The 25001-nt window shown below is 29.3% G+C and overlaps 2 protein-coding genes and 1 long non-coding RNA gene across 3 annotated transcripts; 1 reads left to right on the top strand and 2 right to left on the bottom strand.

Moving 5' to 3' along the window:
* Positions 1–3128: 3128 nt before the first annotated feature.
* On the bottom strand, positions 3129–4286 carry LOC131621340 (uncharacterized). The gene is made up of 4 exons (XR_009289554.1): positions 3996–4286; positions 3645–3781; positions 3301–3400; positions 3129–3227 (listed from the first exon to the last, which is right to left on the bottom strand). It is a non-coding gene; the product is annotated as an uncharacterized LOC131621340 (long non-coding RNA).
* Positions 4287–13713: 9427 nt separating this feature from the next.
* LOC131621342 (uncharacterized) lies at positions 13714–14683 on the top strand. Its single transcript, XM_058892384.1, has 2 exons — positions 13714–14203; positions 14288–14683. Exons 1-2 carry the CDS (start codon positions 14021–14023, stop codon positions 14558–14560), a joined length of 456 nt encoding a protein of 151 aa, XP_058748367.1. The 5' UTR covers positions 13714–14020; the 3' UTR covers positions 14561–14683.
* Positions 14684–14902: 219 nt separating this feature from the next.
* Positions 14903–18978, bottom strand: LOC131621341 (uncharacterized). The gene is made up of 4 exons (XM_058892383.1): positions 18752–18978; positions 16699–18579; positions 16100–16581; positions 14903–16027 (listed from the first exon to the last, which is right to left on the bottom strand). The coding sequence occupies exons 2-4, from the start codon at positions 18565–18567 to the stop codon at positions 15184–15186; spliced, it is 3195 nt and encodes a 1064-aa protein (XP_058748366.1). The 5' UTR covers positions 18568–18579; positions 18752–18978; the 3' UTR covers positions 14903–15183.
* Positions 18979–25001: the final 6023 nt, after the last annotated feature.

The raw sequence follows: 25001 nt of genomic DNA on the forward strand, positions 1-25001 counted from the left end.
TGTGTTAGTCAAATAAAGTTTTTTTGAAATTTAATATCCACTGAAATTTAATTTGATATAATTTGGAAACATACTTTTTACTAAAATTAGATTTTGCAAATTTTTTTTTGTTGTTGAGTTTTGTTGTTTTTGTACCAATTTCGAGTTAATCGTTTAAAAATCAACTAGTAATAAACCTGTGCGTTCGCACGGGTTCTGGTACGGGACGCGCATGCGCATTTGTTTCAGATGTATATTTTTTTAGAAAAATATCTGGTATCTGTGAAAAATAATAATTGAATGTATAGAAAAATGTCGGGTACCTGTGAAAAAAATAATAATTGAATGCATAGAAAAAAATTTGGTACCTGTGAAAAAAATAATAATTGAATGTTTAGAAAAATGTCTTGTACCCGTTAATAAATAATAAATGAATGTTTACAAAAATGTCTGGTACCCGTGAAAAAATAATAATTGAATGTATAGAAAAATGTCTGATACCCGTGAAAAAAATAATAATTAAATGTTTAGAAAAATGTCTGGTACCCGTGAAAAAATAATAATTGAATATATAGAAAAATGTTCGGCACCCGTGAAAAAAATAATAATTGAGTGTTTAAAAAAATTCGGGTACTCGTAAAAAAATAATAATATAAATATATAGAAAAATGTCCGATACCGGTAAAAAAATAATAATTAAATATATAGAAAAATGTCTGGTGCCCGTAAAAACATTTAGATCAATATAACTTTTTTAATACAAAATATAATTTTATTATAAAATATGTTAATAATAGAAGCTAAAGAAATGTAATAAAAAAATAAAAGAAAGCAAATATTAAGCAAATAGAAACTAAATATTTGTCTTTTTAAGATGGAAGATTTTTAATATTTTAGATTATATTTGTCTTTCCAAGAAAAGAATAAAAAAATATTTGAATCAATAATAGATTTCTCGTATATCATTTTTTAATAAAAAATATTTGGACCATAAATACCATTTTTCATATATAAAAATATATAGATCATTAAAATCGTATTAAGTTGATAAAAATAAATTTCAAATTAAATAGTATTTTTATACTTATTTAACATGATGCACTTAAGATTACAATATATTTGAAACAATTTTATTAATGATATGTTGTGTTTTAACTGAAATTGTGAAGAGTGAAGTTGGAAAGAGAGAAATATAAGAAAAATGTTAGAATTCCTTTAATAGGTGTGTAGAGAAATAGAGCAGAGAGACTTAAATAGTGTGGGATCCACCACATCTTATAATTTTTCTCTTGTCTGAGAGGAAATAGAATCGAGACGCACACTTATTATTCGCTTCCACCAATACCCCTTGTTCTCATTTTAAAAATATCAAAAGTAAAAGTTTTCTCCTATATATATTAATAGAAATGTGAAAGAGTAATAAATATCATGGAGTATGATTACTATTATTAATAATAAGATGAAAAAATATTTTTTTCTCGATGATAAACTATAAATAAAAATGTTTGAATAATAAAATCACAATAAATCGAAAAAAGTTTTAAAAAGAGAATTGGGCAAAAATTATTTAAAATAAAAAATAAAACAAAAATATTTGATCATTCTACTTATCTCTTTTCTATTTTTCATCAACTTCTTTGTTGTGAACAATACTACAATTCTCTATATTTCTCATCTATTTATCTTTTTTCATCTTCTTATCTCTTTCTCTCTTTTCAACTTCTTCTTAATGCAAAACTTAATGCAAAAGAGACTTTAAATGTTAGGGATTTGACCCCTTAGAAGATGACAACACTCCACTACAGACCTGCATACAAAAATTATTAAAAAAATTATGATTTGAAAAGTTAGTAAAATTGTGATAAGAATACTTATGTGAGGAGTACTTATGTGAGTGAGACTGTGATTTGAAAAGTGAGTAAAATTGTGATAAGAATATAGTTGTCGCTCTTGTCAGTCAAAAGCACATAGTTGGTAATCATAATACCTACTATATTATAATATTTACATGATTTACTAAAAATAAATGCTTTGAATCTGGTTATAGAAAAACCAAAACATCACGTCTCTCTCCTTAGATACATAACTATTTTTTATTTCTATCCATTTTTCTGACTTAACTTAAACATTTGTCTTAACCTATATAATAATTTAAATTAAATTTCAAAATGGTTTATCACATGCATACCATGTTAATGTATGTACAACAATTGCTTAAGGAATAAAAAAAATTAAGCCTGTAACAAAAAATTTTGCTGTGAGTGAGACTGTGATTTGAAAAGTGAGTAAAATTGTGATAAGAATATAGTTGTCACTCTTGTCAGTCAAAAACACATAGCTGGTAATGATAATACCTACTATATTATAATATTTACATGATTTACTAAAAATAAATGCTTTGAACCTGGTTATAGGAAAACCAAAACATCACGTCTCTCTCCTTGGAAACATAACTATTTTTTATTTCTATCCATTTTTCTGACTTAACTTAAACATTTGTCTTAACCTATATAATAATTTAAATTAAATTTCAAAATGGTTTATCACATGCATATCATGTTAATGTATGTACAACAATTTCTTAAGGAATAAAAAAATTTAAGCCTGTAACAAAAATTTTTGCTCACCTGTTTTAGGGATATTCGAGAATCTTTAGGAATATTTGAGTATCTTTAATTGTTTAGAACTTCCTCAAATCTTTTTTTCACTAATTCCAAGTATTTAGTACTCGTACTTTATACCTACAAAAATAGAGAAGATAAATTGTCATGAAAAACAAAATCAATGCATTGAAATTCTTTTAAAAAAATACACTTTAAATAGAGAAGGAAAAGATTTAAAATTAATATTATTAATCCAATTATGAAAAGATAAAGAAATAGTGAAGTTCATAGGTGCAGGTATTAAAAAAAAAATTTCAAAAAGTATAACTTGATTAAAAATATTATACTATCTTTTATAGAGTTTAAAATTTAAATCATATTTATTTTCCATAACTTTATAACAATTCTAATATTTGAAATAATTTTATCAAGACACTTCATATTGATTCCTTAATTCAATATTAAGAGCAAAAATTATAGCACTTTTGACCAGTTAAACATAATATGTACATAATTTTATAACTATTGATTCTATAGAAGATTAGAGGGTGAGAGAGTTGTAGCATATGGCAATGAATACATAAATCTGCATTATAGTTATGTTGCAAATCACCAAATCCCAATCATCAAGTGGGTATGTTCTACCTGAAACATGAAAAGCTAAACTCACATACACACAACATAAAAAGTTAGATAAATTATGAATTTGAAAGCTTACATCTTAGCTTAGATGCAAACTCAAATTTTTTGTTGAAGCATAGAAAGCCATCATTCCCATAAAAACTCCAAAACATAAAATGTCTCATGTGATATTTTCTCTGTCACAATAAAGAGAAGAGACGATGAATAAAAATATAAATTAATAGGAATTAATAAACAAAAACAGAACATAAAGTAAAAAGGATGAGCAGGAAAGTGAAAGAAACAAATACCATAAATTTAGAAAAAACATATAAACCAGATTTCATGAAGAGAATCAAAATTTTGAAGCAAGTTAAATGCCATAGAAGATATGTGAAGGAAAAAACAAAAACACACAGAATCGCAAACTGAATCTCACACCACTATTGTTATTTGGTTTCCTTTCCAATCATGAAAGTTGCTCCACCATCTTCAATTGCGCAACCCCATCATCATCGCAAAGTCAAAGTGAATCCACATGCAGGACCATATCACCATTGCCGGTTTACACTTCAGATCTGTCGGTTTCGATGAAAATGCGGTTAGGTACAGAGAGGAGATATTGAAGAAAGATGAGATAAAGAGATGGAATGAAGAGTCAGGAATGCAAAGAGAGAGAGAGGAATAGAAAGTGTTGGTATTGATGAGAGAGAATACAGGTTGAGTGTGTGTTATGGCTTGGTTTGTAAGAAAACCAAATAGAACCCATACATTGTTAGTTTCAGAATTCACCGGTAAAACCAGATCCAGCCTATAACCTGGAAAATAAACCACAAAATCATCAAATCAACCACAAAAATCCTATCTACAGAATCAAAACCCTAAGTTTATAAGAAAACCAAACAAAACCCATACCTTTTTAGCTTCAAAATTCACCGGCAAAACTCGATCCAGTCTATAACCTGAAAAACAAACCACAAAAGAGTTAGAAGAGGAAGAAGACTCAATCGTCGGATAGAAAGAGAAGAGAGAGAAAGAGAAATAGAAAGATTGAAACAATATGAAAGAAGAGAAATAGAAAGAGATGATGTAGCAAGAGAGAGAAGACATTGCAAAAACAGAGAAAGGTGGAAGATGGGTTTGAGAAATCGGAGAGATGGAAGAGAGAGAGAGAGAGAGACAACAAAGAGAAAAAGGAAACAACCCGTGAGTTAACTTTAGTTGGAGTGTGGGAATTGATAAAGTTGTGTTTTCAAGAAAGATTTACAAAATATATTATTGGAAAAGCTTTTACTTGGATTTATTGGAATAGCTTTTAGTTGGTAGATTGGCATACGTGCATAGTTAGCAAGAAAGAAAGAAGAGCATTCAAGGTACCCACGTGGCAGCCTGTAGAACAAAAGGGGTAATTCGGTCTTTTCCAGAGCATATAACTTTCTTATATTGTAGATTTGTTGATCATCGAAAGATGGATTCGGAATTTGATGTTAATTATATTTTTAATTTTTAGCTTTTATTATTATAAAACTCTTTTTTTTATATGTAGGATATAGATTGAACTTTTTAAGAGATACATATTTTGACTCACTTGTTTTTTAAAATTTAGTTGTTTTATTTATAACAAAGAGAAGATTTTCAATGATAGAGACTTTTAATTTAAATCAGAATATATTAAAATATAAATATACAAAAAGACATAATTATATTAATATAATTAAGAAATTAATTATTTGCAAATTATCAATTCAATGCTAAAATGGTAAGAAATTATGTAGATAGTTTATTTTAATTTTCTGCAATATGCTCAAATGCATATTGAACATATTATTTATTTCACTTTTTTTTACTTGGATCTAATTGTTTATGTCCCGTGTTATTTTATGAGTACTCAAATATGCATATTGAGAATATTATTTATACATGTTTTTTTACTTGGATTTAATTGTTTGTGTCACATATCGTTTTATGAAGCATTTCAATTACATTTTTTAAATTATCAAAAAAGTACTACACAAATTAGAATTCATTGACAATCATGTAAAATGCATAACATTAACACATTACTTTCAAAAAAAAAAAAATAGGTTGAACTTACTTTTTTTTATTAAATTATTTTCGTCACTAACAAATTATGAGTAAGTCTACTTAATTTTATAAATCAAGCAAAAATAATTCAGCCATTTAAATAGTAGGGAATTATTTTTGTAAATTGAAGTCAAAGCACTAATCATGCTAACTCAGACTGTTGTTAACAACCACTTTAGAAAATAAAATTTGACTTGAATTTAATATAACCTAGACAAATAGATCTCAAATAATTTGAATTCAATAAAAATATTGAAAGAATCAGTAGAGTATATTAACTGTATAATGTAAGGTTATGCTTCTTCATCTTGATTTGAATGCTCCTGCCAAACTTCAACTCTGAAGAATGAATTTTATGCATTATTGCCGTTGTCTATGTTGAGGCAAGCTTTATGTAAATGTAACACATATTTCAAGTTTTATGTACTATTCTAGATCTGTCTCGTTTATTCAAAATCTATCAGTTATCTTAAAATTCAATATTGGAACTAATGAGGAATATATCATTAAATACGATTAAGTATGAAAAAAATTTGACATAGTATGTGATAGTGGACTAATTGTGGCATTGGTACATTATCCTAAAATTCAAACCTTAGGATAAATCTTGAGAAAACTCCTTTTGTGTATTTTCATTCAGACTTCCATTATTCAAGACTTTGATAGCCACATCTTGGTTAATATAAATTCCTTTATATACCAGAGTCAATCAAGCAGTAACTCAATATGTATTGGTTCAAAAAATATCAAAGAGATTAAATGATAATACTCATAAATCACTGATTGGTCCAGATGCCATTTTTTCTCATATTTTAAACAACTTGCATCAATTTCCCATACATAATTTCTACTGATTGGTTTACAGTTCATATAAGCTTACTTTAACAAATTTTAAGTTAGCCAAATTTTAATAAAAATGAATAAACATATAAGTTTCTAATTCAAAGAGATGGACATAAAGTCCTAGTGATGCTTTCAAATTAATGAGCATTATTTGAAAAATACACAACTATTTTGAACCTAAAAGGAGTAGTATAATCTCTCACCACTGAGAAAGTATTGTATTTGATTTTGTTAGATAAAAGTGAAAGTGTGGCATAGTGCATGACTATAAAACCTCTAAGAATGAAATCTAATATTATTGTATTAATTCTAAGGTTGAACTGCACTATTTCATAGACAGAAGTGTGGCATAGTGTTGCATGTATTATGAAGAAAGAGGAATGGTTAGTAAAATCTCAAAAAATCAATAGGCATAGCTTGTAGTTTTCATTAGCAATATAGGAATGTGACTCAATGTTGCATTAACATTAGGGGCTACAGGTTTGTATAAAATTTTGAAACTTAAAGACTTTAAACAGAATAATTGGAAAAACTTAGTTAACAACTTAAGTGAAATGTATGGTGCAATTGTATAAATCCAACCATGGTATGAAATTTGTTGTCTTTGAACAATGTAAAAAGCAAAACAATGGAAAGCAAAGTCACCAAATATTTTGAAAGTGAATCATGAAATCATAAAGAAATAAGAAAGTAAAATTGTTATGAAGAGAGTAACATTGTTATGATATTATACAATGATCGAGTATAAATTTGATATAATCCATCATTGGAAAGAGAAAGTTCAGGATGCCGACAACATGGATTTGATTGAGTTGGTATCGTTTTTTAAAGCTAAAATCAGTTCAAATGCCAAGCACCATTAAGTCATACAATACATGTAAATACAAGTCTAGTATATATACTGCATAGCCAGTTATTTTTAGTAAAAATTAAAATTGAAATCGAAGAACAAATCGAAGAAAATACATACCTCATTGCACTCTTTCTGTAGATAATACGTCGTACATCTCTAGCACTGAATCAGAGAGAAAAAGAAAATATGGTTGTATGTCTAAATTGAAGGATGATCATGATATTGAAAATCTTTATTCAATTCATAGGAAATTCTTCCATCAATAGCAAAGAGGTCTCAAAGGAAGCTTTAAGTTGGTTTTGCATATAAGATTGAGGATTATATAGTGTTTTAAGAAAATAAATTCACATGTTAAATTAACATACTTAATGTCAATTTGACTACTACAAACAAAAACTCACAACAAAATGATGTTTGATGATGTACGAATGTTAAACATATTAGGCAAAGAAACTTACATTTTCTACATTATGTGAATATACAACTTAGGAAAACATTAATAAACAAATCCCAGTATCAGAAAAGCTTTTGGACCTTGTTTTTTCAAGCATAGAGAAAATTGAGAACAGAAAAAAAAGTGAAGATGAACAGGTCTTTGATTTTCGCCAAGAGGAGAAGGTATTTGACTTTTCATCGACATGAAAACATGAAAAGAAAAAAAGTGAACAAAACATGAGAAATCAAGAGCAGTAGATCATCATAAAGTCATAGAGCAACATAGAATCCACAAATCAAAGGAGATACCTTTCATATTTGAATGGTCGGAGATGGAGATAAGAAAGGGTTTTCCAATAACATTTCTCTGATCTAAAGAATGCTTGGTTCTCTAAATAGAGCATGAGGAGATGAGCAAGAAAATGGATTTAATTTCTCCAATGGAGGTGGTGATGTCCGTAGATAGTATGGAGAAAGGAAATGGCGGCGATCTAGGGTTTTGGGGTGAGAGAGGCGAAACGGGAGAGAGAAATGTAAGAGAAAGAAAAAGATAAAGAAGAACAGAGGGAGAGAACTGAAAGGTTGATAAAATTTATACACGTGTTGCATGTTGGTTTGTTTGGAAGTTGAATATAATGTTTGGATTCTAAAGAGACAAATTAGCCCTTTTTGCTTTATAATTGTTTTAAAAGTGAATGACACTTTTGGTAGAATGGTTGCATCTTTTGTTAATAGCTTGATAATTGATTTCAAATGTGCCAGAACAACCATTAAAGCAAAATCAAAATAATATTATGCATTTTTCATGGAGTACAGCCGTGTCACATGTTTTCATTTCCTATTTTAACCAATCTACGTTGAGCTAAACTTTTGGAGACAGATTTCATTTTGGTGTATAATAGTAATTGTTCAGTCAATTTTCATATATTGGGCAACTAAAACGCGACTCAATTGAATTATAATCAGACAATTACTTAGACCATCTCCAGATGTGGTTCTTTCACATTGTTCGCCGACATGGAGTGTGGATTTAGCATTGGAAAACGGAAAAAGTCTTGCCAGCTCGTGAACTGTTGTTTCATCAAGCAACGTTGCATTGAATCATTTAACCTTAATATATATATATATATATATATATATATATATATATATATATATATATATATATATATATTGTGGGACCCAGTATGAGATAAAATTGAATATGAGTGAAATATTATAATTGAATCATAAAATATAATAAAGCAAAAGGAGTGTTTTGACAAGTTTGTCATTTGTCATTCATATAGAGTCCATGCTATTTTTATGTTTGCTATTAGTGAAAAGATTTCTATAATTAACAATATATTTTTTAATATTTATAATATTATTTTTAGATTGTTTAAGTTTTTTTCTAATTGGTCGTTCTCCCTAATATTGAGGCAAAACAAGTCCACAAAAATGTTTTCCAAACAAAAAATGCATTTTCTATAATTATAGTTGGTGTACGGCTCATTAATGTTGATTATGTTTTAAAAAACTTATTTTTTAGATAACAGAGTCCAATGCAACTTTTTAAAATAAACTATTCATTTTCTTTGACAACAACACAATCCAATGCATATTTGAAAAGATTATTATTGTTGCATTCAATGTTATATAACCGTCACTATAATGATAATTATTTCTTCTTCTATTATTTCCCTTTCACCACCCTATCTACGACCATCATCAACTCCAAAGAAAAAACCAAAGTCATATTTATACTCCTCATTTCACTGTCTTTCTAATGAACCGGTTGGAATTTTGTTTTTAGCAACCTCAATGTCGACAACCATTTCTACATCTCTGACTGGTTCGTAGGGAACAATTGTCGTTTCTCCTTCGCCTTTCTATTTGGTCTTTTCACTAAAAACATATAATATACCTTTCTGTGTTTTTTCATTAAATTTATTTTGATTATGTTCTATCAAGGGTTCTGAATCTTATATTGGGGAAGGTCTCTTGATTCAAAATCAACAAATTTCATCCAATATAATTTACCAGGTAGGTGTTTTTTCTTATACATTGAGCTTACATAAAGAAGTAGGAATTTTTCTCATTAACTTAACCACATGTTTTCTCAATACTACCTTTTTCGAATTTTCTTTTCTTCTGGTTTTATTTTTATCACAAGAGAAATGAACTAAGACAAGAACGGACAAGTCACATTCAGAGAAATGCAATTGTTGGAAAAAAATAGTTTTATTTTTTCTAATTTGTTTTGGATTTTTAATTTTTATCTTTTGTTTGTTTCTCAATACGGGTTTGGAACATATAAGTAGTGGAACAATTTGAAAGACAATAACTTAAAGCAAATTAAAGGTGGAGTTGTCAAATTTCCTGACTTTGAGTTTTGTCAATTGTCGTTGCAATACTTAAGTTAGGTCTCATTTGGTATGTAATTTCTCTTTGTTTTGACTTTCGTCTGGATTTTGTAATAGGGTTTTTAGGGTACTCCCAGTACTCTCTTTAATATGTTTCTTGCTTACAAAAAAAAAACTTGATATGTGTTATTTTTTAATGCACGAGGAAATTGTTGCTTCTTATGCTTGTCATATTTGGTTTCACTCTAATAATTGAACAATTTTCAGGATGTTATTGTTGCAAGGAGGAAATCAATGATCTTACAAATAGGAGTACTTAAAACAAATCATGAGATGCTTGAAAAGTTGTAGTTTAAATTTTGAGAAGGACCAGTTGTAAATATGAATTGTATATCTAAGATTTTCAAATCCTATTAATACTATATGCTTATTAGTTAGTGAGTGTCATTTTAGAGAAATCCAAGGGTATTTGTTAGAGTAGTTGAAATGTCATAGATATTATATATGACATTTTGATTGTTAAACCTTATTTTTCCCAAAATAACAATGTGCACTATAGTAGTTTTAATATCGGTGTCGTGTCATGATAATTATTACAAAAAATCAGTTTACTATTTATGTTGTATTTAATTTGTTTCGCATTGACATGTTATATCTTGATATATTTCATAATCTATTTTGTTGGACTTTGAGATACAGGTGGTGTTGAGGGTTCAAAGCAAAGCATAAGCAAGAAAAATAGTCAAAAAAGCAATTTTGATGCTCAGATTGAAACCCGTAACTGGTGTTAGTTGAGTCACAATCAAGAGAACAAAAAAATGTTAGTTATTACATATATTGCTCTGGTGATTTATATAATTTTAGGCTTCTAACAAAACTATTTTCTTCCTCAAATTCTTTTTTTTCATCTCAAAACCCAGTGTATTCAAGAGTCCAAAGTCTTAGATCTACATTATATTTGGGGAAGTTAAAAAAAGACTTGAGCTCTCAGTAGTTGATAGTGGATGTTCGGATATATAGAATGCCATATATGGGATAAGTAATGGCAAAACAAGATTAAGGTGCAATAGCTGGTGCACAACCTTAGGAGGAAGCAGAAGATCAAGGAATAATTAAACTTGTAGTATTTATTTAAGCATATGTTTGAGCTTTGTTATGTGTATAGAAAAAGACTCTTTGCTGCCTTGTTATGAAAACACAATGATATATGACAGAAGAACTGTGGAATCTACAACTTATACATTTGTGAATTATATGATCAAATTATGATTCAAATGTCATACAACAAATAGCAGTGTAACATAAATTGCATATGTTTTTCTACTAACAAAGAGTATTTGGTCAAAGATGGTTTGAATAATTTTAGAATATAAGTAAACTTTTTAACAAAAAAACTTAATTTTTAGGTAATGTAGAAAGTACCGCCAAACATAGAATCTGCTGTTAACCTATTAATAACAGTTTGAAACATGAAGTTCGAAAAGTTTAAGACTTGAATGTGATATTTTACACTGACATAGTAATTAAAGCATCCCTATATTGAATTTCATATAGATATGCTGAGAGTTGATTTTGTAATACAATAGAGACTGATTTGATTTAATGTGCCATACAACACATGGAGGATTTTTTTATAAGCATCCACAAACAGGTCTATGGGACACATCTATCCAGGTTGAGAATGTCTTTATTATAGACTAAAACTTTCATTATTTTTTGCTTTGCCATGTTGTATATCATTGTATGTTTGTCTCTATACTAAACACACTTTTCAGTTGGAAGTTAGGTTTATAGAACATTTCAAAGAAGAGAAATGAATGAAACAATATGTTTTCTTGACAGTGCTTTGGCTACAACAAATCCATTTATAGAGGTTGCATAGTTAATTTTCTAAGATGGACCTCATTGTTATTAGGTCACATATATTACACTTCTATTTGTCTAATTGACACGGTAGTTTGCCTAAATAAATTGTTAATTCTTTGAGATGTAATTGAAATTAGAAAATAAGAATGAGTACATTTTCTGCCATCTCTCTTTACCCAACTGTTTTCATGCACTCATTTTCTTTTACTGTATAATTGAAGAGAATGTTGATCTTAACCAATGTTATGATTTTGTTTACATCCATATACGATGTAATGATTAAGTGTTATTGGAAGCATGTGTTTCATGACTATGCTGGAATATTTTGCAACAGAACATAAAATGACAGTTACAATAGTTGCTACTGTAATTCAATGAGAGTGTCATAATCATTTTTCATAATCTAATGAAAGTTTAGATAAATTCATCATATAACCACACATTTTTTATAATCGAATGCAAGTTACATATAGTTCGCATACAATAAACATAATTTGTTGGCATTCAAATCATCATGTAACTTTTGTCAAAATAAAAATTCATCATATAACCACACATTGTATGTTTTAAATATTGTATGTTTTAAATATGTCAATAATAACATAATTGTGATACATTTATGCAAGTATTACTACCATTACACATTCTATTACTCCTATAATTTTTGTTCGCAGTTGGAATATATGGTAATTTAAGACATTGATACTAACTTTTGATATGTGGATTTCGTGTAATTAGACAAGTTTGTTGGAGATGCCAATTGTTATATGTCACGGGTCACTATGAGCACAATACTTATTTTTTATTAATAATTGTCTTTAGTTGAGAGATAAAATTCTTAATTTTAAATATTTTTTTTTCTTTTGCTATCTTAAGAGTCTCTTTTTCTTTTTGTATCTTCTTAATAGAATTGAGTTTATAGAATTATTGTTTATTTTACAATTAAAAAATTCATTTTAAATTTACATTTAAATATATTTTATCCAATATCAAACAAATTTACCCGTGCTGACGCACATATATCTTACCAGTATGATATGATATTAATATATAAGGTAAAATTGCGGGGTCCAATATCGTTTCTTTAGAGTTGTATCATTGGAGTAAAAAAATCGAATGAATTGCTTTAAATTGATGTGGTTTAATGAGTCCCAGAAAGAACCAAGAGTGAGTATCACCATTGGAGATGCTCTTACATTTTTTGTAACATATATTATTCTCTTCTCTTAGCGTATCCGCTATCTGATTATATTATAACTAAATAATATAATGGAGTATATTATATTAGAAAAGTGAAGTTTTAATTAGTCATTAAAGGAGTAAATGATGGTATAAATGATGGTATAGATAGTTGAGCTAATAATCTCATGTAAATCAAATAATTAGTAACAATTATTTGTGTCTAATGTTTTATTTGACTAGCTCAAAAAGGGTAATCTATAATATAAAAAAAAGTAATGGTTTTGGAAATACCATCTCTACCCCTGCTTACAATTTTAACACATCTTGATTTTGGGGTATGTCATGTCTAATTAATGTTTTTTCCAACAAATTCAACTTTCTTGTACTAAGCAAATTATTCGCTACTTGCACAAAGTACTTCATGTGTAAACTATAGTACAAAATATATTTTGGTTCAAAAAATTTGGTTTAAAAGTAACTTTTTGTCAAATCAACCTGCAATATCCTATCATTTTTTTCTTCCCAATGTTTTATTATGCCCTATGTAGAAATGACATTATACCTTTTTTCACATTATACCCTTTAATAAATTAGTTTAAAATATTTTTCAATCAACGAGTGAATCTTAATTTTTTTAAACAGGAACAAGTTTATTATTGATCCAAATATTTTTATATATCATGTCAAAATAAAAATAATATTTAAATATAAGATAAAATATAAATAAAAATACATTTTTCTATTAAAAATAATATATATTTTTTGTTTAAACAATGTTGTCTTTCGTTTCATTTTATTTTTCACATTTTAATAACTTTCATATTTCCTTTTTTTATGGAAATTTATGAATCCATTTCAAATTTTTTCTGTTTTTTTATCTTTAATTTAAGGCTAAATTACCTCTAGGGTACTTTAACTTATTTAAATGTAACAACTTGGTCCTTTATGTTATTTTTGCTCCACAATAGTCCTTTAAGTTACCTAACACTATCAACGTTGCCCTTGGTCAAAGGTTCCGTCCCAAAAATGATGATTTGTCACTAACGGTGCTGAGCTGTCCGTTAAGTTATGCTGACTGTGAATATATCATATTGTTTATTTAATTTGGGGAAAAAATTCCTACAAATCGTGAACCCTAAGCTTTCTGGGTTTACAATTCCATCTCATTCCCAAAACCGTGAACCCTAATTTTTTTCTCCTCTCCGTCAATGGCCCAACTCGGTAGCAGCGCAACAAATCGTAGAGCTGAGAACTCAATTTCGTTAATATCGAGTGCGTCTCAATCTGGAATTGAACCGTTATGTTTGTGTGGATCCAAAGCAGCGATAAGATCAGTTAAGAAGAAAGGAAGAAACTTGGGGAAGCTATTTTGGGGATGCAGATACTTTAAGGTATGTATGTTGTGATTAGGTTGGATATGATATTTAATTCTTATGTGTCTGAGTTGGGTTTAATCTTGTTGATTTTGTTAACAGAGTGAAGATGATAATCCTGGTTGCAATTTTTTTCTGTGGTATGAAAATCAACACAGTGATGAAAGCAAACAAGAGATACAACACGCTGCATTATCAAGGTGTTTTAAATGTGACGAAAAGGATTTACAACTCAAGATGCTTAGGAGGGATGACAACTACAACAAGGATATCATGAAGAACATTTTGAAGATGATGAAGATGCTATTTTATGTCATAATCTGTTTAGTTTTGATTGTTGTAGTGTTGATTTGTATGTTGTTTAAGGAGTGGTGATCATAGTTAATGTTAATGTTATGGTTGTAACAAGTAGTTTTTGGCCCCTTGATGTAATATTTTATGACAATTGGAGTTTAATGCTATCTTCTTGATCTGTGTTGCATATTCCAGTTTTGATACTGCAATTTACTACTTAGTGCAATGTACAAATGAAGATCTGGTTGTTACAATATAAGAATCAGTAAGACATAGTTGTTACAATTTAAAAACTTAAAGGATCTGTTTGTTACAATTTAAAATCATAAATGATCAGTTTGTTACAATTTAACACATGACTGATATACATTGTTACACAGAAACCAGTTTATAACAATGTTATACACAAACCAGAATTAGATAGTAAATCAATAAATAACCAAAACATTGCATATTCAATCAACCAAAACATTGTCAGTTGGTATTAAACACTTCATAACAGAATTACATAGTAGATAGCTGAGTACTTAACTAGATCCCAAAAAGAAATTCAACCAGTTTACATCAAGGTTACATAGTAGATAGGATAGTACTTAACTAGATAGCTGGTATTAAACACTTCATAACAGAAAAACCAGTCAAAACATTAGATCCCAAAATAATCAAAACATTAGATCCCTAAAAGCACCAAACAAGGTTACATCCTATTTGGATTTTCTTTTATAAGGCATCTTGGGTCTCTGACTTGTTGGTGGCTGAAATGCTGCTGTTGGTCCTTGTCCTTGTCTAGCCCTCCTCATGGCAAGTAGTTGAGCAACTGTGATTGAGTGGCGTGTTTGAACTCCTTGTTTTTGGGTCACTGCTGATTGCCTTGTTTGAACTCTACTTGTTGGTTGGCTTTGGATGGTAACATTTTGAGACTGCTTTTTTTGAACTCTATTTGTAGGTTGAGACTGGGCAGTTGTGGGAGTTTGGGTGGGGACAGTGGTGGTACTTTGAGATTGGGCAGTTGTGGGTGTTTGAGATTGGGCAGTTGTGGGAGTTTGGGTGGGGACAGTGGTGGTACTTTGAGATTGTGCAGTGGTTGCATTGCTGGACTGTCTTGGTGCAGATGGACATGATGATTTGTTATGTCCAGATAGACCACATGCTGAGCATTTATTTGGCAAGCCCTTTCTGGAAACAGTAGTACTATCCTTCCTCTTTTCATCAGCATCTCTATTTCTTCTCTTTTTTGGCCTCCCAGGTGCCCTTCTAGATGGGGGAGGAAGAATGTCAGGATATGGTGTCAATTCCCACAAGTTCTCCCCATTTGTTGGATATATCAGAGGTGCATAGCAAGCTTGGTATGTCTCCTTCCTAAACCAGGAAGGAATGTACTCAGTAGGATCTTCAGATCTATTGAGGATACAAGACAATGCATGGTGGCATGGAATCCCAGTCAGCATCCAACTCCTACAAGAGCACTCAAACTTATTGAGGTCAACTGTGAATTTTTCCCCAGTCACACTAGTATGCCTCACTTCATAAATCATGTTGCCTGATAACCTGGAAAAAAGAGGATTATATGAGTATAGTGTTTCAGAATTAATGTCATTTATGATGTGTCATTTGAATTACCTTGCTATAAAAAACCTTGAGAATTCCTGCCTTCTTTCTAGAACTTTCTTAATTCTTGGTAGTACAGACTCATCATACTCTTCAATTTTGGCTCTATTAGTTGCCCATCTATCCATGAGGTACCCTCTGATCTCCTCCATCATTGTTACAATTGGCTTTTGTCTTGGTCCAATAATAACACTATTAAAAGTTTCAGACATATTGTTAACCAAAACATCACTTTTTGTTGCATATTTGAATTGTGATTTACTCCAAAATCTAGGAGGAATCTTCAACAAATGCTTGTATGCTTCCTCATTAACCTTTCTCATCTCCCTCATTTCCCTTTCCCATGCTTGGGGATAGGTTGCCTTTGCTGCCCTCCACATTAATTCCTTCAATTGCTTGCCTGGAAACCTTTTTCTAAAGTTGCTATATAGATGTCTAACACAGAATCTCTGGTCAACTCCAGGCAATAACTCCTCTATTGCAGGTAACAGTCCCTAATCATGTAATGAACAAACAGTGTTACATAGTAGATAGGATTTAATTTGTTACATTTTTAAAAGACAAAGGATTGAATTGTTACAAAACAAAAAAAGTTAAGACAATAATGTTACCTTCTGCTGATCTGAAATGAAAGTGAATTTCTTACATACTTCTGGTCCTCCCAAGTCTCTAACTAGCAGGTCAAAAAACCATGCCCAAGAATCTTTTGTCTCAGCTTCAACTACAGCCATTGCAATGGGCAACATTTGATCATTTGGGTCTCTCCCAACTGCTGCAAGAATCTGCCCACCATAGTTGCCCTTGAGAAAACATCCATCTATTCCTATTATTGGTCTACAAACTTGGAAACTTTTCTTGCAAGCTTCAAGGCACATATAAAGTCTATGGAAGCTTGGTAGTAATGGCCTGCTAACATAATCTTCTGGTTGTTGTTCAAATTCAGTAGGATTCACATCAGTTGCTTGGACATTGATCTTAATGGTGCTGTTTGGGTTAGATCTTAGTAGCTCATGTGTATAGTCATAAAGTCTTCTATATTGTTCCTTGAAAGACCCTTCAACCATATCTAATGCTGCCTTTCTTGCCCTGTAAGCTTTCATCCTATTCATTCCAGCATTCCATTTTTCATGTACTTTGTCACAAATAGCAGTCAGTTTGACACTGGGGTTAATTCTAACTGTTGAATACAACTTCTTCCCTAGCCAGTTTGTATTAAACATCCTAACATTATACTCTCTACTACAAGTGTGATTATCATTTAATGTTCTTAACTGCCAAGTATCCTCATGTGGCAATTTAGAACACAAAGCCACCCATCCACAACCTTCCTTGCAACCCACTCTGACTCTAGTCTTATCATTCTTCAGGTATCTTAAATCCCTACCATTGTGAACAGCATAACTTGCTACAGCTTCCTTGAACTCTTCCCTTGTTGAAAACAAGCTTCCTAACACCCACTTATAGTCATTGAACTTCTTAGGAGGAACAAATGATGGATACTTTACCTTCTCACTCTCATCTGAATAATCACTACTCATGTCATCCTCACTTATTAGCTCTTCAGTTTGATAGTCAGAGTCAGACAACCCATGACATACCTTCCTACCTATGCTCCTTTTTTTAAATCCAAAATCAAGAACATCTTCCTCACTTGATGTTTCTACACCATCTGCATTTAATCCTTCATCCACTTGTTTTTTCTTTGGTCTTCCCTTTTTTCCCTTATTTAAGCTTCCTGAACTTGCCTTTTTTGGAGTTCCACTACCACTTTTTTTTTTCTTTGGTCTTCCATTAGTCCTCTTCCTTTTTTTAGATGTCTCCTCTGGCAGTAGTTCATCAAGAGGTTGATCATTTTGGCCAGCTATGAACCCTTCTCCAACTAACAATTCTCCAAATCCATCATTTAAAATCTCATCAGCTGAGTCATAAAACCCTTCTATTATGTCCCTGTCAGTTACTTCACCTACTTCAGTTTCAGAGTGGGCCTCATTTGTTTCAGGTTGGGCCTCTTTTGATTCAGATTGGGCCTCATTTGTTTCAGGTTGGGCCTCAGTTGTTTCAAGTGGGACCTCAGTTGTTTCAGGTGGGACCTCAGTTTCAGGTGGGACCTCAGTTGTTTCAGGTGGGACCTCAGTTTCAGCTGGGACCTCAGTTTCAGGTGGGACCTCAGTTGTTTCAGGTTGGGCCACTATGTCAGGTTGGGATATAGGGTGAACAATGTATATATCAACTTTTCCATTTGTCTTAGACCAGTTCAGTGCTTCTATAGCACCATAGTCATCTTCTAACGCTTTCAATGTCCCAGCAAAGTCGTACCAAATTTCAAGCACCCCTGGATATCCCATCTCATTAACAACCCCCAAAATCTCAAAGTAACTCCATTTATCAGCATCACATTTCCAGTTCGACACTTCCCCTTGTTCATACTTATCACCGGCGAAAAATCCCCCATGATGGAAATCAACATAAAACTCATCCATGTCCAGATTGACCTAAGAACATCAACAACACAAACCCAACAACCTAATGATTATCAAACCCTAACATTGCTAACGTCAACAACACACACACCCAACAACCTAATGAGTATCAAACCCTAACATTGTTATTATCAACGACAAACACACATTCAGCAACAATCAGTTTAGAATATGTGATACATACCTCAGCAATGCTCTTGTGTACGAGCACCTTCGCCTTCAGCTCCGTCGTCGTCTACGAGCACCTTCGCCTTCTGCTTGACCTTCTACTTTCTTCACCTTCTGCGTGACCTTCTAATATCTTCACCTTCCTTCTATTTTAGAGTTACAACGTAAAAAAATTAATTTTAAACATAAAAGAATAGTGGACACATAGGACTGGACACATCAACAACTTAATGGACACATCATCTTTTTTTAACATGACATTTGACCAAGTCCAACGTTGAGGACGTTAGGTAACTTAAAGGACTATTGTGGAGCAAAAATAACATAAAGGACCACGTTGTTACATTTAAATAAGTTAAAGGACCCTAGAGGTAATTTAGCCTTAATTTAAAGATTTAAAGGTTGTTATACTTATTTTATTTTAAATAAATTATGTTATTGACTTAAATTAGCTGAAATAAATATTTTTATATACGAAAAATGCTATTTATGATCCCAAAAAATTTATTCAAAAGTGGTATACGGGAAAATATTTATTATTGATCTAAATATTTTTATCTATGAAAATTTACTATTGATCCAGATATTTTTATAAATGATACCTAAACAAAAATAATATTTATATACGGAAAAAAATCTATTATTAATCTAAATATTTTTCTATACGAAAAACGATATTTATGATCCGAACATTTTTTATTAAAAAATGATATACGGGGAAAAATATATTATTAATTTAAATATTTTTATATACGAAAATTTACTATTGATCCATATATATTTATAAATGATACCTAAACATAAATAATATTTGTATATAGGAAAAAATCTATTATGGATCTAAATATTTTTATATATGAAAAATTGTATTCATGATTCAAAAACTTTTGATTCAAAAATGGTATACGTGAAAAAAGATCTATTATTGATCTAAATATTTTTATAAACGAAAATATACTATTGATCCAAATATTTTTGTAAATGATACATAAACATAAATAATATTTGTATACGGGAAAAATCTATTATTGATCTAAATATTTTTATATACGAAAAATGATATTTATGATCCAAATATTTATGATTAAAAAATGGTATACGGAAAAAAAATCTATTATTGATTTAAATATTTTTATATTTGAAAAAAAAATCAATTATTGTTCTAAATATATTTTTTAATCTTCTATTTAAAATAAATTTATTATGTATACAAATGCGCGTGCGTATGCACGAGTTTATTACTAGTATATAGTTCATTCATTACATTAATTAATTAGTGGGAGGAGCAATAGCGATTCCGGTGGGAGGAGTAGTGGAAGCAGCGGTGGTGATTCCGGTGGAAGGAGCAGTGGCAATTCCGTCGGTGGATGTGAGCAACCACAGTTTCCACTGCAACTGCCTTTATTGGCTGCTCCATGAATCTCTTCAGCCTGAAGAGAAGCAAAGATCACTGAAAGAGTGAGTACAACAAACATAACTTTAGCGATGTTCTTCATTTTTTGATAAAGTTTTGGTAATGTTGTCGGGTGGTTGTAATATGGATGGCGAGGAATAAAGTGGAAAATTTGTATTTATAAAGTGAGCTTGCAAAGTTATTTGTTTTTGCATTGAATCATGTAAATGATTTTTTTTTACAATGAGCTTTGCAAAGTTATAAGTTTTTTTTATTACCAAAAGCAAAGATATAGTCACACTATTTAGATGCTAATATTATACAAGTAAAAGTCAAAAGAGTGACACATGATTTTAGTTATACATTTCTTATATTCACAAATCTTCATTGAGATAACTTTTTTGAGACAAACTTATTTTGGTGTATCATCAACGTCACCCTTGACTGTAAGTGTTGTTCACCCAGTTTTTCATTAACTTTTTCTTATATATTTACTTTAATTCTATCCTAAAATCGGTTACAGTGAGCTTGCAAAGTTATTAGTTTTTTATTACCGAAGACATGGTCACATTACTGAGATGCTAATATTATACAAGTAAAAGCTAGATGAGTGACACATGATTTTAATTATACATTTCTTATATTAACAAATCTTCATTGAAATAACTTTTTTAGTATAGACTTATTTTGGTGTACCATCAATGTCACCTTTGGCTTTATTGTTCACCCCGTTTTCCATTAATTTTTTCTTATATATTTACTTTAATTCTATCGTAAATAAAATGTCAAATTTCACATTTATGAATGATATGAAAGTTAAGCTTATTTATAAATATTAAATTATTATTAAAATATTTATAATAAGACAATTACTTGCATTTTTTAATAATAATTATAAAGGATGTTCAACTTTCATTTCTTTGAATTTATAAAATTAATAGAGAGCATATCAATATTTGAATGGATGGTTTAGTTAATTTAAAACGAGAGAATGTTCAACCATATAAAAAATTGTTCAATGGATCAAGTGATTTTGATTTATTGAAGATAAAGATTAGGTTGTAAAAATATTGATAAAAGTAATATAATGGAGTATTAAAGCTTCAATAGGAAATAAAGTATTTCCTGTCTTCTTTTTTTTCATTAAAAATAATAATATTTTCGTGATTTTTTTTTACCATTATGATAGAAAACATATGCATAACCTTTGCACTGTGTACATCTCAATTTATTAAACTAGAATACATGTATGATTGTACTACTATATTTTGTTTTTTTAATTATAAAAACACATGGGACTTTGTGGAAAAAGATGAGACTTTATTAATATTTGATGGCTAGAAAAATTGGGATATAGATTGTGACTATTGTAACATCCTGATTTTTATTTAAATAGTTATTTTATTAGTTGTTTATTTATTTAATTATTATGTGGTGTGATGATTAATTTAATTGTGTGATTATGTGTTAATTATGATATTTGAGTTATTAGGTGAATTAATGATAGAATAAGCTATTGGGCTAATAATTAGAGATAGTAAGAGAAGAGATTAGGTTAGTATCTCATTTTATGAAAGAGAAGAGAAAGAACCCAAGAGAACATGAGGAAGGGAGAAAGTGAAGGAAGAGGAAGAACTAGAAGATTCAACCTAAGGTAAGAGTGGGAATCTATGTTATTATGGATGTCTATGATACAAAATGGGTAGAATACATGTTAGGTGTTCTTAATTTCAAATTTCCATAACTTTGTATGTTAGGGTTTATGTAAAAATCCATGGAATTGAATGAATAATCATGTTTTTATTGTCCTATTGATAACCCATGATTAAGAACTTATCTATGTATGATTAATGACTGTTTGAATGTGTTTTTGTGGTTAAAAATGAGATTTTGGAAGTGCAGTCAAAAAGGGAATTTTTCCCAAAATGGCATAGGGCGCATCGTGCAAAAACAAGGCACGTATCGCGGACGAGATTGTAAGAGTGCGCGTAGCGCGGGAATGGGCGCGTAACGCGGCCTGTTCTGAAATTTTGCGTTTTTTGATTATTTGAATTAGGATTCTGTATGCTTATGTTTTATGAGATATTGTTATATTCTCTTATTTGGTATTGTATTTGGAGATAATTTGTTGAGTGGCCTTTGTGCTTGATGTTTTGAATTCTTATGACTTATTTATTATATGATATTGTTATCATGAATTGGTAGGTGATTATAGTATGAGATATAAATTGAAAATGTTTTGAGAAAGAATCATTTTGTTGTGTTATGCATAATTATTAAAACATGAAGTTTGAATATGTGTTATGATAATGATCGGGGGTATATTATTCTGTTTTATTGGTTTTCATTGTGTTGGAAACGACATATGGTACCCTTTGTGGTATGCATGCTATCTTACTCTGTTTTATATAATATAATTTCTTTGGGGTAAAAAGGGGTGTTACAACTATATTCAAATGGTTGAAATTGAATCAAACTAAGACATTTGAGACACTTACTTAAAATAATAAATCAATTGAGTATTAATTCATTGTAGAAATAAAATTTGATCAATTAATCTATCAAATTATTATAGAGTGAACTTGCAAAGTTATACGTTTTTGCATTGAATCATGTAAATGATTTCTTTTACAGTGAGCATTAAAAGTTATAAGTTTTTTTATTATCGAATACATAATCACATTATTGAGATGCTAATATTATACAAGTAAAAGCCAAAAGGGTGACACGTGAATTTAATTATACATTTCTTATATTAACAAATCTTCATTGAAATAACTTTTTTGGGACAGACTTATTTTGGTGTATCATCAACGTCACCTTTGGCTTTAATTATTGTTCACCCAGTTTTCCATTAACATTTTCTTATATATTTACTTTAATTATATCATAAATAAAATTTCAAATTTCTCATTTACAAATGATATGAAAGTTAAGCTTATTTATAAATAATTAAAAGATTATTTAAATATTTATAATAAGACAATTACTTGCATTTTTTAATAGTAATTATAAAGGATTAACAATATAATTTGTAGTCTGGTTAACTTTCATTTCTTTGAATTTATAAAATTAATGGAGAACCTATCAATATTTGAAATGATGGTTTAGTTAATTTAAAATGAGAGAACGTTCAACCATATCGAAAACTGTTCAATGGATCAAGTCATTATGATTTACCGAATATGAAGATTAGGTGATAAAAATATTTATAAAGTAATATAATGGTGTATTAAAGCGTCTATAGAAAATAAAGTATTTACTATCCTTTTTTCTTTAAAACAGATAATTTTTTCGTGATTCTTTTTTACCATTATGATAAAAAAAAATATACGTCTAACTTCTGCATTATGTACATCTCAATTTATTAAACTAGAATACATAGATTATTGTATTATTATATTTTGTTTTTTTATAAGTGCACATGAGACGTTGTGGAAAAAGATTAGACTTTATTAATATTTGATGGCTAGAAAAACTGAGATATAGATTGTGACTATATTCAAATAGTTGAAATTTAATCAAACTAAGACATTTGAGACACCTGCATAAAACAATAAATCAATTGAGTCATAATTCTTTGTAGAAACAAAATTTGATCAATCAATCTATCAAATTATTATCTAGTAAACTTGTAAAGTTATACGTTTTTGCATTAAATCATGCAAATGTTTTTTTTTCAAGTGAGCTTACAAAGTTATAAGTTTTTTATTACCGAAGACATATTCACATAACACATTATTGAGATGCTAATATTATAGAAGTAAAAGCCAAAAGAGTGACACATGATTTTAATTATACACTTCTTATATTAACAAATCTTCATTGAAATAACTTTTTTAGGATAAACTTATTTTCGTGTCACATCAACATGACCTTTGGCTTTAAATATTGTTCACCGAGTTTTCTCTTAACTTTTTTTTGGTATAATTACTTTAATTTTATCGTAAATAAAATTTCAAATTTCACATTTAAGAATCATATAAAAGTTAAGCTTATTTATAAATAATTAAAATATTTATAATAAAATAATTACTTGCATTTTTTAATAATAATTAAAAAGGATTAACAGCATAATTTATAGTCTGGTTTACTTTCATTTCTTTGAATTTATAAAATTAACAGAGAGCCCATCAATATTTTAAGTGGTGGTTTAGTTAATTTAAAATGAGAGAATGTTCAACCATATAGAAAATTATTCAATGAATCAAGTCATTTTGATTTACCGAATATGAAGATTAGGTGATAAAAATATTTTAAAGTAATATAATAATGTATTAAAGCTTCTATAGGAAATAAAGTATTTCTTGTCCTTTTTTCATAAAAAGCAATAAATTTCTCGTGATTCTTTTTTACTATTATGATAGAAAACACATGCCTAAACTTTGCACTATGTGCATCTCGATTTAGTAAACTAGAATACATGGATGATTGTACTATTATATTTTGTTTTGTTTTTATAAATGTACATGGAACTCGTGGAAAAAGATAAAACTTTATTAATATTTGATGGCTAGGAAAATTAAGATATAGATTGTGACTATATTTAAATGGTTGAAATTGAATCAAACTAAGCCATTTGAGATACTTATATAAAACAATAAATCAATTGAGTCATAATTCATTGTAGAAATAAAATTTGAGCAATCAATGTATCGAATTATTATAGTGTGAACTTGCAAAGTTATACGTTTTAGCATTGAATCATCTAAATGATTTTTTTACGGTGAGCTTGCAAAGTTATAAGTTTTTTATTATGGAAGACATAGTCACATTATCGAGATGCTAATAATATACAAGTAAAAGCCAAAAGAGTGACACATGATTTTAATTATACATTTTATATTAACAATTCTTCATTGAAATAACTTTT

The sequence above is a fragment of the Vicia villosa genome, unplaced genomic scaffold, assembly GCF_029867415.1.
Source record: "Vicia villosa cultivar HV-30 ecotype Madison, WI unplaced genomic scaffold, Vvil1.0 ctg.000004F_1_1_1, whole genome shotgun sequence".
NCBI lineage: Eukaryota > Viridiplantae > Streptophyta > Magnoliopsida > Fabales > Fabaceae > Vicia > Vicia villosa.

Coding starts and splice junctions, on each gene's coding strand:
- LOC131621342 (XM_058892384.1), top strand. CDS start 14,021: ATGGCCCAACTCGGTAGCAGCGCAACAAATCGTAGAGCTGAGAACTCA. Junction 14,204..14,287: donor GGGGATGCAGATACTTTAAG/GTATGTATGTTG, acceptor TTTTGTTAACAG/AGTGAAGATGATAATCCTGG.
- LOC131621341 (XM_058892383.1), bottom strand. CDS start 18,567: ATGGATGAGTTTTATGTTGATTTCCATCATGGGGGATTTTTCGCCGGT. Junction 16,582..16,698: donor TCATTTCAGATCAGCAGAAG/GTAACATTATTG, acceptor TTACATGATTAG/GGACTGTTACCTGCAATAGA. Junction 16,028..16,099: donor TCAAGGTTTTTTATAGCAAG/GTAATTCAAATG, acceptor TCTTTTTTCCAG/GTTATCAGGCAACATGATTT.